Genomic DNA, 14,168 nt, shown 5'->3' with positions numbered 1-14,168 from the left:
ATATCGCAAAGGTTTCAGCCCTAAAACCTATCATCAAACGTCTCTAACGCACAGCATCGCTTTTAGCTTCTGTTTCTTTTTAAACTAACGGGCCGTTCCAGCTCTTCCGCTCCGGTTTTCACATGGTTCCTGTTTTTCCTCCCCGCCCAGAAAAATATATATTTTAAAAAGAGCAAACAGTTGCTTCCGTCTCTTGCAGAGAGAAGACCAAATTCACAGTCACTGCCCCGGCCTCCTGTGGGGAGCAGTCGTTGCCTTCTCTCCGGACATCCAGTTCTACGCCCAAAAAGTAAGCTTGCTTGAGTGCGTTAGATTTAAGTCCTAAGCGCCTATTTGGAACCGCAACCTTAACTAAAGAAGGTCATGGTGGGTATAATAAATGAATAAATTAATTCACTGAAACGAAAGCAAAGAAGCACCCATGTTCCAGGAAATCCGGTCTGCGGCGAAAGAACGGCCGGTCTAGGATCTTTCTTAAGTCTCTCATTTTTTCCACTTGATGGCTTGCCTCTTGGAAAGTGCTGGCTAACGCACGAGAATTTATCCTTCTGGTTGACAGAGCAAGAGAAGAGAGACGGGGCCTCGTGGGTGTGGGTGAGCGAGCCGAATTTGCGAAAGGGAGTTCCCGCAGGAGCAGAAGCGGGCGCGCGGGAGGATTGGGGCTGCGGGAAGAGAGTGGGCTTTAAGTAGCGCCCTTGCCGATCCAGAGTGTTTAAGAACTCTCGTTTCCCCGTATCTGGTTTGGTTTTAGAAGCAGTAAGAAGTATCTCAGATCTTTTCCGGCAGGTGTGAAAGGAAGTAACCCCGCAACCAGAGACAGATTTCAGGGCACTGCGAGAAGGTTAGCAATAGCATAAGAATGCCTAGTGGTTAGAGTGTTGGACCAGCACTCGGGAGCCTTGATTCGAGGCCTCACCCGACCATTTATTTCACCAAATAAATAAATAAATGTCTCAGTCTAGCCTACCTTGTAGGCTTGTTGCAAGGATAAAATGGAGAGGAGGAGGACCTTGGAAGCAGCCTAGGCTTCTTTGGGACAGGAGAAAAGGGAAGGATGAAAAGGAAACGTATTTTGCTGTGAGTTGTCATAGGCACAAACTTGGTCTAGTTTTTCTCGCATCAACATTGCACCCAAGAAGCTGATTCTCAGTAGAAGGAGCACCTACTTCTTGCTTTAGCCTGCAACTCTGCACACAGTTGCTTGGAAATAAGTCTTAATAGAGTTAGGATGATTCTTTTAGTTGCAAATATGTTGCAATTTCCTTTAAGCCTAGTAGGATGGGGGAAGTTTTCCCCCCACCTCAAACGTTATATGCCTTTGACATCCATGCTTGTACAAGTGTGTCTTTGCTCACATTTGAGCACATTTTTCCCTTTTAAATGTTTTAGAAAATAATAGTTTCCTAAGTTAGAGATAAAAGTGCCAGTCCTTTAAAGACCCTACCCATTTTAAAAGTGTGACTTTACTGAAAGCTGGATGTCTCCATTTCAAAGTGTATTATCTCATGTTTAGAAGATTTTCCCTGATATTAGGCTTCAGGCTAGGAAAAGTATGTTTTTGTTAAATACTGCTGTTCAAGCATCATTAATTTCTGCAAAGCATTTACTGGTTTCCTTGTGAATATAAACACAGGTGTGTCTAAGTTAAACACTTAACTTAAACACAGGTCTAATACACCTGTGTGTACATTTAAGGTCAGTTCTGCACGTGATTTCAGGATTAAGACTTTGGTGCATCAGAGTTTGTCTACACCTGGGCAGAGTGTTGCTGAACTACATTAGCTGGTGGTAATGCTTAGAATTATTTCTAGGTGAGATTAAAAATAACGTTAGAAAGCTCTGTGTTCTTAAGGAAATCCTGATGCTCGCAAACTTAAGGAGCACTATGGAACTGAATAAAAGTATAATGATTAGAAGCACTTACTGAAGTAATTTACTTCATAAACCAACTTGAATAATGCATGTGTAAACAAATACACTTAAAACTATTCCACAGTGGAATTTTGTATCGTTGTGTTTTGAAAAATAAATTTTAAAAATCTTCCTTCTGTGGCACAGAAGTTCCCAGGCTGATTCCCTGGCATCTCTAGATACGCCTATAAAAGAATCCTGTCTGAAATGTTAGCACACCAGTCCGTTAGCGTCAACAGTAAGTGCCATGCTCTGGGTTTAAGGTAGCCTCATTTACCATTGCCAACAGAAAGGGGTGTGTGAGGGAGAGATTATTTAACTTTTTATTCATGTTGAATTGAGTTAGATATGCTTTCTTCCCAGACAGACTAGTTGAACTAATGAGTAGATCTGTGTTTGTACATCTTTTGATTTGCTGTGAAAGCTGAACTCAACTATTTGACATAGGAGACAGAAGCATACCACTGGGAACACTAGAAGGTATTTGTCTTGTGCTAGAAGCTCTCCTCCGTGAGAGACATCAGGAGGCAATGTACCTGGAGGAGGGCTTTCTCTGTGGTGGCGCCCCATCTGTGGAATGCGCTCCCCAGAGAGGTCTGCCTGGCTCTGTTTTTATTTGTTTTTCGGTGCCAGGCTAAGACCTTTTTATTTAAAAGATATTTTAACAATGCTAGAAAATATCTATAGGTTTTAATTGTGCAGCCAGGGTGTTTCTGGGTTTTAATTGTATTTGTATTATGTTAATTTTTTATTTATGTGAGCCATCCTGAGGCTATAAGCGATGGGACGGCATACAAACATTCTAAATAAATAAATAAATAATAAAAGAGTGAGATAGCCTCTGGGAAGTGGGGTACCAAAACCAAGAAGGCCCTTATTGTTTGCTTTCTCTCAGACAGCAAGGGTAGCCAGAGGGAGGCTTCCACAGATGAGTTAACTGCATGGGCTGTTTGATGTGAGAGAAGGTCTTCCTTTGGTTGCCTAGTATCCAAACCTTGTCCTTAAAGGGAAGCACCAGCACTCTGGACGTTGTTGGCTTATAGGTTGATTGTTGTCCTCGCTTTATACTGATCTAGGCTCTAACTGTCATAAGATGGAGGAGGAGATGTAAGCTGCCTTGAGCCCTTTGTAAAAAGGCAGGATATAAACTGAAAAATAAATAAATAAATAAATAAATAAAACGCTTTGACTCCCAATGACACCTTGGATGTGACTTGAGCCTTACTGCTCCATGTGAAAGAAAAGGTAGCAACTCAAGTAAGTTTTAGAGCTAGCTTCTTCCCGATCCCCCTAATGTGTAGTTTCAGCACTCCCTTATGGCGATGATGAAATCTTAGATGGTGCTGATATTTTTTTAACTATCAATGTTTCCTGTTTTCAACATGCATCTATCACATTCTTTATAGCAGGGGTGTCCAACCCACAGCCCATGGACCACATGCGGCCCAGGATAGCTATGAATGTGGCCCAACAGAAAATTGTACACTTACTTAAAACATTATGAGTAGTTTTTTGATTTTTTTGTAAGAAGATTGCACAGTTCTGAAGTGTGAACTTTGTAGATGACAATGTAGCATTGTAATGTTCCGTAAAATAAACATACGTATGCTGCTTGTACACATGCATGCCTTCAGTTTTAAGGCGGTGTGTGGCTTCCCGTGTGTTATTTTCTAAGCACAGACAGTCAAATTGACACCATCAGACATTACATGTGTTCCTGGTGACTTGGCAAGTGAAATGCTATTATCAATATTTAAAACTACTGTTGCAGACAATTTTATACATTTTGACACATTGGCTAAACACAGTCCTGTGAACAGTGAAAAATATGCAGAATGCTTTTCGATTTGATGCAAGAATTTGAAAACAGATTTCAAGATTTCCGGGAAAATAATCACTTTTTTGGTATATTTGTGACTCCATTTTCAGTCAACATAAATATGTTACCTGCCAATTTTCAAATGGGATGCATAGAGCTGCAATCTGACATTCAACTTAAATAATTGATCATGAACTTTTATAGGTCCTAGCTTCTCAGACAAATACCCCTCGCTTCACAATCATGTCTTATTCATGCCTTCACTTTTTGGCAGCACCTACATTTGTGAGTAACTATTTTCAAAAAATGAAACACACTAAGAGTAAAATGAGAACCAAAATATCTGATCAGCACCTTGGGAAATCACTGATAATTGCAAGTACTTCCATCCAACCAGATACTGACACATTAGTTTTTCAAATGCAATGTCAAATATCCCACTACTTTTATGTTGCTCTCTTTTCTTTTACTTGATAAAAATATCAAAAAAAAAATCAGTGAAGTTTTATTACTTAGATATGTTCATTTTCTATATTATTGATCACAAACTTGGGACCTGCTCAACGATTTTAAAAGACTGTCTAAATGGGGTGCTGTATAATTAGGATTCTTATGTGAGGACTTTTTTGCTTATCTGTGGTGGCAGATATCACGAAAAATATGCACAGACTTTTTTGCTCATCAGATTTTATTAATGTTTGTGTTTTTAATGTGTACCCCAAGGCAATTTTTCTTCCTGTGTGGCCCAGAGAAGCCAAAAGGTTGGACATCCCTGTTCTACAGTGAGCCACAGATAATAGGCTCAAGTGCCATAAATGAGTTTTCAGTATAGTCCTGACAAAGGAGTTGGATTAGGTTCCATAGCCTCTACCTTGGAAATGATGAGCATAAGCCATCATGTGTGTGTTGAAGAGTAGCTTTTACTGCTTGGGACTCTTCATTTTCACAACTGCAGTTTATGTTCTGCCCTATCCTATTCCTGGTTGGTCTTTGGTTAAAGTGTTTGTTCCCTGCTATTCCCTCCATTGTCCCCAGGGACTTTTCCCCAAAGGGTAGAACCTTCCTTCCTTGAATGTCATCTTTCACTTCCAGACCTCTTTGCCTTTAAGAGTACCTTGGTGAGTGGATGGCTACAGATAAAGAACAGTGATGTTCTGGCAGATTTTCAGGGTTATCGGAGTACAAGCAGCCACACCACCAGAGAAGTTGTATTGATCCATAAGAAACCATTTCTAGCTTAGCCAATCCCATCACCCTGGAGCAGACCTCTTGTAAAAGCTAATGGGTTTTAATTGCCCATTCAAAACCAAGCTACTGTGAAATATTTTGTATTACATTAGGGGAAGGTATACTGCTGCTGGAAAAATTCATTTTCCTTCAGGCATAGTGAAGATTGAAGAGTTTTAACTGTATTTGTATTATATTTATTTGTGTGAGCCATCCTGAGGCTATATAGCAAGGGGATGTCATATTAAAAACTTTAAATAAATAAAAATAAATAAGCCAAGCTCAAAGGGTACAGGAAATCCTAAAAGTGGGTAGTAAATAAGGTGTTGGTAGGCAGCTTATCCTTGTGAGCCTTGGCTCTGCTACACCACTGCCCGGGAACATAAATTCAAAAGCGCACTGCAAGTAATAAATTTAGACTTCTGGCAAGAAAGATCTGCCCCTTGCAATCTACTAGGCAGTAAGGGTATGGGAATAGAAAGAGTTGCTTCACCCAATTTTGGCTTTTATTGTTAGTCTAAGAGAATTTGGGCCTCTGCACTCACACACATGAAAGGTTCCTAGCCTGCCTTCAGGCTATTAAAACCTACACTTGCTGATTTCTGCTCATTAGACTGAACAGAGCACACAAAAGCTGGTATTTCCCCTGTTCAGCTGGCAGCTCGAACAGCTCGGTTGATTCATCTCTTTCACTCTCTTCACTTGTAGACTGAAATTGAATTACCATATTTTTCACTCTATAAGACGCACTTTTTTCCTCCTCAAAAGTAAGGGGAAATGTCTGTGCGTCTTATAGAGCAAATGTGTGTGTGCCCGACGCCCGGGACGCTGCCGGCCTGCCTGCACCACGTGGCACCACCTGGCCAGCATGCGCTCGGCGGGCGCTGCTCCACCCCCCCTCCGGTGCAGGTGAGGGCTGTGCTGCTCAGGGGGAGTGGTGTGGAGGAGCAGCCGCGGGCTTTAACTCGCCGGCCGCACGGAGAGACAGAGTGCTCACCCCCACCGCCCGGGAAGACCTGCCATTGCTGCGCCGCCTGGAAGACCACCGCCAGCACGCTGCCAGCCCGGCTGCACCACACCTGGCCGGCACACGCTTGGTGTGCCCTGCTCTGCCACCCTCCTCCGGGGCAGGTGAGAGCTGTTAATCACAGGTCGGTGTGTGTTTTCAAATGGCAACCCGTCTTTTAATGAAGCCCATGGGGAAGTGATGGGGAATGTGCCTGTGATTATCAGGAAGGTTTCCATGGATCCCTCTAAAAACTAGGTGCATCTTATGGTCAGGTGCGTCTTATAGAGCGAAAAATATGGTAACTTCTTTCACCTGGGATGTTCTTTAAGCCTGTATGTATTTTCTTGAAAGCAAATTCTGCCAAGTTCATTGGGTCCCAAATTGCACTCCCAAATAAGTGTGAGTTGTGATTGCATGCTTAATATACAGCTGGTTGAAATTCCATGTTGGTCGTAATATTATTGGCTATAGATTTCAGCCATTATTTGTTGCAATTGCATTTCCCCTCATCCCCACATTTTTAAGACTGGAAAAGCCTTGGTGTACATGGAAACCTTTTCCATCAATGCAACTGTTGTACCCTTCCTGAAGAAATTTTAAATGCCATCCAATTCTGAGAGAACTAAAACATCACAGTATTTTGACTGACTTGATTGGTTTACAGAAAATGAGATGGTTTGCTAGAAAAATATTCATGGCTAGACTGTAGGAACACTGAAATCGCAGGTGTAGTTGAGCTGCTAAATAATTTCTCTCTTGTTGTTGGATTGCCATACTATTTTATTCATTATTCTTAAGCAAGTTAATGAAAGCACTAGCAAGAAAGCGGGGTGAAGATTAAAAGCCCTGTATGTTTTAAAACCTAGTAAGATTCTGAACATCACTTCACAATTGTTTGGCTACTTGAAAAATTCCCCTTTTTCTTACACCCATGTCCAATGTAAAGCCTTCGGTGGCGGGTGGGGGGCGGCAACGGCGGGGTCCGTTGAGGGCTCAGCCTGCTCGGTTTCTGCTGCTCCTGACATTGGCCAAAAGCATTTGAGTGATGTGCTTTCAGCACCATCCATGATCCTAGCATTTTCAGAGCAGCATAAGATTCCTGCCCGCATGGTGTGGTGGTTAGAGCGTAAGACTGGTGCAGGGGCGACTCAGGCTCAAATCCCTGCTTGTTCATGAAACTCACTTGGTGACTTTGAGCCACTCGTCCTAACCTGTGTCAAAGGGTTGTTGTGACGATAAAATGGAGAGAAAAAGAAGCTTATCTATTGTAAGTGTCCAAGACATTTGTACGGGACAGGATAGAAAAGCTAAATAAATAAATAAAGCTTGTGAGCTGCCTTGTGTTCCTTGCAAGAGGAGGAAAGACTGGGATGTAAATGCATTGTAATAAGAAAAATAATTGTGTGTGCTGCCTTGGGCTCTCTGAAGGAAAAGAGGGATATAAATTTAACAAATGAAGGATCTTGCAATCAAACTTTCAACAATGCAGGACAGAACAGAAGGAGAGAAGAGGGACAAATGTAATATGGGATGGATGCAATCAAATACACTTATGCAGTGTCATGGAGTTTACTTCGGCTGACTGTCATCAAGTTAATGGCTCCACTATCCTGATTTAGGGTGCAATCCTATGCAAGTTTAGCCAGAAAAGAGGTCTGTATCTCCCAGCATGTTCCAGCCAGAATCAGTAAGGGAAAATCCTTTACAGCAATTTTTTATTTTGATTATATCTATATATGCCCAGTAAACCATGACCTCAAAATAGAAGCATTTCTTCTCGGTAAATTTCTGAGATGGTAGAGAATTTCACATACCCAAAACATCAGAGTGCATTTATTCATTTTTCCATTACTTCACTGTCAACAAACATTACTTCACTGTCTGCTCTCCCCTAATTTTGAGCTCAGTCTTAACTCCTCAAAAATTCCAATGAGATTAAATCACACCAAAGGCTTAGGGCTGATGTATATCTTTGAGCTTAGACAAGATTGATTCTAAATCCTATCCTTGAGAATATAACCTCCATCTCAGATTTTACTATTTAAAACATGACGGTATAGACGTTCCACAGTATCTATCTTGCTGTATCTAGTGGTGTCTACCCTGCAGCAGCTTTCCATGCACCCCAAACTCTGTTCCAGAAAGTTGGGAGCTGAAGCTGATTTAGGACATGTATGGGGGGTGGATGTGTCTGGCCAGGGCGACTTATTTTATATTGTTATTTTTTGTATTTTAACTTAATGTTTGTATTTTACAAACATTTTAACTTAATGTTATGTTAAGTTAATGTTTTAACTTAATGTTTGTATTTTAACTTAATGTTGTGAGCCGCCCCGAGGCTTCGGCAAATGGGGCTGCATAGAAATGTTTTAATAAAATAATAAATGTGTAACATCTTCTGCACAATCTGAAACTATGAATATCCATCTTCCCCAGCCTCCTGTTCTCCAGATGTCTATATCTCCTGCCTCCTTAATTGATGTGAACAACTTTGGGAGACAACAGCCTGAAGCCCAGGATAAAAACCGCTGTAAACAAATACGAGAGCTGGATTGTGGCGCTCAGTCCACAGGAGCATAAGGAAACCCATAGATAATGGCAGCAATTAACTATTGATTCAAGGAGCTTGCAAAAGTCAAAGTTTGCCATTTTAAAACAACTCGCTGAGTGTAGAACTGAATGTATTGTAACTGCAGCAGAGGGCAGCAAATTCCTTCTTCAGAAAGCAGGTGGTATTCTCCATCATTGCTTGCTTTTTCTGAATAGGGAAGTTTCTTTTGTAGGGTGGGATATAAGTTGTTGCTTCAATTTGCTCATACACTGAAGGATATCAGTGGACCTCTGGAATTATCTAATTATCACACTAAAGCATTGTGCCAACTGGCCCTTTTTTGACTTTTTCTTGATTATTAATTTAATGCTGACTTGTCCACTGGGCTTCATTTACTTCAGATTCCCTGAGGTCTAGGGTTAAAAATTCCTTTAGCACCAGGCTGGAGTTGAGTAAGATTATGACGACTTTTAAGTCTGTGGAACAACTCGGCCATCCATAGTATTCATCATTTCCTTGCACTTCAGCTCTGTAGATGACTGAGACATTGAACCAGTGAACATAAATCCCAGCACAGTATTATGAGCAGTAACTGTGACCCATTTTAAGGATTGTCAGTGCTGCCAGTGCAAGCCTGGATGGTTTGCCATGGTATAACGTAGCTCCCCATGTGCGCCACAGAATGCTTTTCAAGCTGCCTTAGATTCTTAGGCTGAATTAGATGTTGGTCAGCTCTCATAACGTTTTAGCACCCAGACATACTTCTGATTTTCGCAGATATTTTAGTCGTTCAGTTTCTTTCAGTTTTTAAAAAAGCTTACTGTATTCTAAATCTTTGAACTGCTACTAGATTTTGTTTGGTTTTTATGTTTCTTTACACACAATACTCAAGTCTGCTTTTTGCATTGGTTTTCTCTGCTCTGTAAAAAAGATGAAAGCATTGCCCTCTAGTGGCCAAACTAAAAAAATCCTTTATTTTCCCAAAGGTCCTAAACCAGTGACGGCAAACCTTTCACAGACCAAGTGCCTAAACTGCAACCCAAAACCCACTTATTTATCGCAAAGTGCCAACACTACAATAAAACCTGAAAACTGAGGTTTTAGTTTAGAAAAAACACCTCACAGCCAGTCCAAGCAAATATATATATATACTTGACAGCACACTGGCCATGCAAAAGTTGGGACAAGTCACAGCTAATGAATCGCGGCTTGTGACGTCGTCGCCTGGCACCACTTCTCCTTTCCAAGCATGCGCATGGCCCCTATGTGCGCTGTTATCCGATGCTCTGCTGCTGGGGCGATGCTGGGGTGACTTGGCTCACATGGCGACAGAGAGGGCTCTGTGTGCCCTCTGTGGCGCGTGTGCCATAGCTTTGCCACCACTGGCCTAACCCTACACTGGTGCATTCCCCTAACCCTAATATAGGGGTAAAATACCCTTGAAAGGGGTGATTTTGAAAAGGCCTTCCTTGAGCAGCTTTTCCTGCACTGCTCAACATTTCTGCCCATTCTAAACACATTCCAACCATCAAAATCATACCGGGACACCTCATTTTAATAACCCTCACCCAGTGATGGTGAACCTTTTATAGACCATGTGCCCAAACTGCAACCCATAACCCACTCTGCAAACCATGTTCTCCCACGTAAAAGTATGCTTACGTCTCAGTGATTTTAACTACACATTTACCTGATGGCTGAAGTCTAATGCTGCTTCTGATGAAACTCACTGCAGTAATAACTTCATGCATCTGCAGTTTTTCTTAAATCACTCAAAAACAGCAAAATCTGAGGAATCAGCTGTGTTTTGTTAACGGAGATGCAAATTAGTACACGGCTTTCATTTTGAAAGGCAAATTTAAAGGTTTTCCCATGCTTCAGTTTTTTTGGATTCTGGATATGTTTATCATTTCATAGTGGAAAACATGTTCAAATGTATCTGTTACAATTTTGCCCATGTGTTGTATCTTTTTATATGGTCTTCTTCATGCATAGTGCTAATCCGCCCTGCAAATAAGCTACACAGTGCAGTTTGCACGACAGACAGTTGGCCTGACTGTGCCTTCTCTCCTTCCCTGTTGTTTTTCCAGCTTAGTATCCTGGTGTCCTTTGAGACAGAACCTGTTTTATCTTTCTCTCCCTGCTCTGGTAGTTGCCCCTTTTTATCTGCTGCTGCTGCTCTTGTGTTGATACTACTTTCAGAGCTTCAGAAATGCAAAACTGGGGTCATATTTTTTTTTCAACCCCAGAAAACTGCACAACTGTATTTGTAAATTTTTTATTTTATTTTGTCAGTTGGTCTTTTGCTTTGAGGCTGTAGCCTTTCCCAGTCAGTTTCCTTGTATGTTTTAGCTGTCAAAAGGAGCAGTGAATTGGAGTAGGTAACGTACATGGAAACAGACCTCTTCTGCAACTGTACAACTATAACTGGGAGTACAGGCTGCTTAAACCATGTTTGACTTACCTTGCCCACTTTATTATGAATCAGGTGGCATAGTAAAGCATGTCTGAAAAGGAGCAGTTCATTTGCCCAGAGACAGAGATTTAGCAAAGGCACTGAGACTATAATGCCATCCCTGCTGCATAATAACCTCTTTAAGAATCAGGCCATTGAGGCACAGAAGAAAGGCTTGCCTTCTGCCAGCCCTTCTGCATTTTTATCCGTCTTTCTTCTGCATTGCCTTCTGCATTTATTTTATCCATCTCCAGATCCTACATGATGAAGTTGCGGTCACTCTCAGGCAGTTTGTTTACTTGTGTCAGTGTGGTATAAATTCGGCATTCTTGCTGTTGTGTCAAACCTCTTGCCCGTTTGTGAAGATGTAAACAACATTTGAGTTTGCAGCTTTCTGTACCATCACAGGGAGTCTTAATAACTGATACCAATAGTACAAACAAGCCAAGGGATGTTTTATGCTTCAGCCTAGTGTTTAAGTTATTTGTACAGACAGGAATGAGAATCAGCCCTGTTTAGGTTTGTGCATGCTTATTGAATCCTGCGTAATGAAAGTACACATACATGTGTAGAATTTAGGCGTGGCATACCATATTATATGCTGTATGGACCATAATTAAATGTGGCTTGGCCCATGGTCAGGTGTAATTTTGTACATTGTTTTCGTATGATAGCAAAATAAAGTGTTTTTGATGGCATACTTTTAGCAGCAAGTTTCAGGTATAAACATTTTCTCTACATGCTAACATTGTCTTTTTCAGTGAAGAGTTTATTATCCAGTTCTGCCCTTCACATATCAGTATTTGCTTGAAAGCAGTGTCTGGAATTTCCTCTTCTCTTTGTGGATGAATTTGAAGATTATGTCTATGAGATTCCTGAAAGTGTGTTTTGGTCTGACACTTATCTGTACCATATTAATGATATGCTATATAGCATTCCCCTCCCACATTGTGATAGACTCTAAAGATTGGGCGTATTTTTATGACTATGAAGCAGCCCACAAGCAGAACTTCCTCTTCACACTACCCGAGCAATTAAAATGTGAAGGCCACAATCCATTTCTGGTTCTCTTGGTGTCTTCAGCACTGGTGGATGTAAAGGCAAGACAAGCCATTCGGATAACATGGGGCTCTCAGAAATCTTGGTGGGGGAACCAAGTTCTGACATTGTTTTTAGTGGGCAAAGGAACAGAGGACACTGTTACTGAAGCCTTATCCATAGAAGATGAAAGCATTCTTTATGGAGACATTATTCAACAAGATTTTGTTGACAGTTATGATAATCTTACCTTGAAGACCATAATGGCATTCAGGTGGCTTACAGAATTTTGTTCCAATGCTCGGTATGTTATGGAGACAGATGCGGATGTTTTCATCAATGTGGGCAACTTAGTAAAGTTGCTGCTGAATTCAAATGCCTCAGAAAACTTAATTACTGGCTACCCTTTAATAGAAAACCAAGTGTACAGAGGATTTTACACAAAAAACTTTATTTCTTATGATGAATATCCATTCAAGGTGTATCCTCCATACCTCAGTGGATTCGGTTATGTCCTTGATATGAGATTGGCACGCAAAGTTTATGAAATGATGAGCCATGTCAAACCTATAAAATTTGAAGATGCCTATGTTGGTATATGTTTAAAAATACTTGGTGTGAACATCACTATTCCTGCTGATCCAGAACTGTTCTTTTTATATCAAATTAACTTTGATGTTTGCAAGTACAAGCACTTGATTGCAGTGCATGGGATATCTCCGGAGGAAATGATTACATTCTGGCAGAAATTAACAAAGGAGACTTCAGTTTCTTGCCACTGACCCCACAGTATTTTAAAGAACCCAGGCACTTGAAGCCTGATTACTTTCCTTTAGATAAGGCATTGGCAGAACTTTGAGGGTTGGATTGGCTGAAGTGCTTTTACTACTGTAACATGTGCTCAGTATGGACATTTGTAAAGCTAGGAAATAGGTTTTTTAATCTTCAGTTCACTACAGTATACCAGACATAGACATGCACATATTGGACATTCATGAGGGCCAGTTATCATTTTGATATTCTGCCTTTCTAGAAGAACATTAGCACTGAAGTTATATGCATCTGGCTGCTTGTTGCTTGTTGTTTGGAACCAGCAGGAATGTTCATGGTAACTTCTGGCCCCCTGCCCCCCCCCCCCCCCCGTGTTCCTCATTCACTGAACATACTACTCACCAATTGCACATCCAGGGTAGAAAGAAGGTAACACAAAGTTCCTGGCAGAGTTGCAAGAGGAGGAACAGTTCTTGGTCCCAGGCTATTTAGTGCAGGGACTTAGCTGTGCCCCCTTGTTGCCAGCAAATACTCTCTCCCACCCCGCCAATTTCTGCATTCAAATTTTTGCTAGTAGCTAGAAAAATAATCTGTATGCAGATTGCTGTGATGAGTTTTTGCATGTGTATGCATAAATATATGTGTAGTCCCTGACCAGCATTACCTTGGATCCAAAAATGTTCTGTACTCATATTTAGGGCTTTAAAAAGCCAGGATCTTGAATTCAGTCCAGAAACAGACTGACAGACAGCAAATTTGATCAAGTGCTAGAATTATACAAGGCACTCTGCTGGTTTCAGGAAAAGCCCTGGGGCCACATTCCTGACTTCTTGGAAGTTTCTGTATTGAATTCAAAGGCAGTCCAGAATACGCTGACGATGGCAGAATGGAATCTGGAGACCATGTTCAGCTTCTCTGGAAGAGGATGCAACTTATGCACCAGCTGGAATTGGCAAAAAGCACCCAAGGACACCATCACCTGGGCATCCAGAAGGAGGGCAGGGCCCTGCACACTGCTTCCGAAGGAGAAGGTTCTTCCTGAACACCACACAGCATTCTTGTGTTCTTCTTCTGTTTTTATAATGTGACTCTGCTATTTTTGTTTTTGTTTTACCATTATTAAATGAGCCAGTGTGGTGTAGTGGTTAAGAGCATGGGACTGGGACTCAGGCGATCCGGGTTCGAGTCCCCGCTCAGCCATGGAGCCAACTGGGTGACTTTGGGCCACTCTCAGACTCTCATGCCACCCTACCTGCATGGTTGTTGCTGTGGGGATAGGATTGAGAGCAGCATCAGGATAATGATGTAAGCCACTTTGAGTTCTTTAAAAGAAAAAAAGGTGGCATATGAATCTAATAAAGATTGGCTTACAAATTCTGAGCAGTTA

At 41.4% G+C, this 14,168-nt stretch overlaps 1 protein-coding gene across 7 annotated transcripts; it reads left to right on the top strand.

The window, feature by feature from the left end:
• The first annotated feature begins 204 nt into the window (after positions 1-204).
• On the top strand, positions 205-13,900 carry B3GALNT1 (beta-1,3-N-acetylgalactosaminyltransferase 1 (globoside blood group)). Of its 7 annotated transcripts, none has more exons than XM_044434619.1 (3): positions 205-289; positions 752-841; positions 8,403-13,900. In XM_044434619.1, the coding sequence occupies exon 3, from the start codon at positions 11,818-11,820 to the stop codon at positions 12,790-12,792; it is 975 nt and encodes a 324-aa protein (XP_044290554.1). In that variant the 5' UTR covers positions 205-289; positions 752-841; positions 8,403-11,817; the 3' UTR covers positions 12,793-13,900. The 7 variants fall into 7 exon arrangements, with proteins under 7 accessions (XP_044290554.1, XP_044290548.1, XP_044290555.1 ...); XM_044434615.1 differs by lacking the exons at positions 205-289; positions 752-841 and adding exons at positions 504-594; positions 2,059-2,149; XM_044434617.1 differs by lacking the exon at positions 205-289 and adding an exon at positions 504-594.
• The last annotated feature ends 268 nt before the right edge of the window (positions 13,901-14,168 follow it).

This window comes from Varanus komodoensis, unplaced genomic scaffold, assembly GCF_004798865.1.
Source record: "Varanus komodoensis strain SLA01 unplaced genomic scaffold, ASM479886v1 scaffold28, whole genome shotgun sequence".
Taxonomy (NCBI): Eukaryota; Metazoa; Chordata; class Lepidosauria; order Squamata; family Varanidae; genus Varanus; species Varanus komodoensis.
Note: the sequence above shows the minus strand (reverse complement) of the source record. Positions and strands in the feature narration are given on the sequence as shown.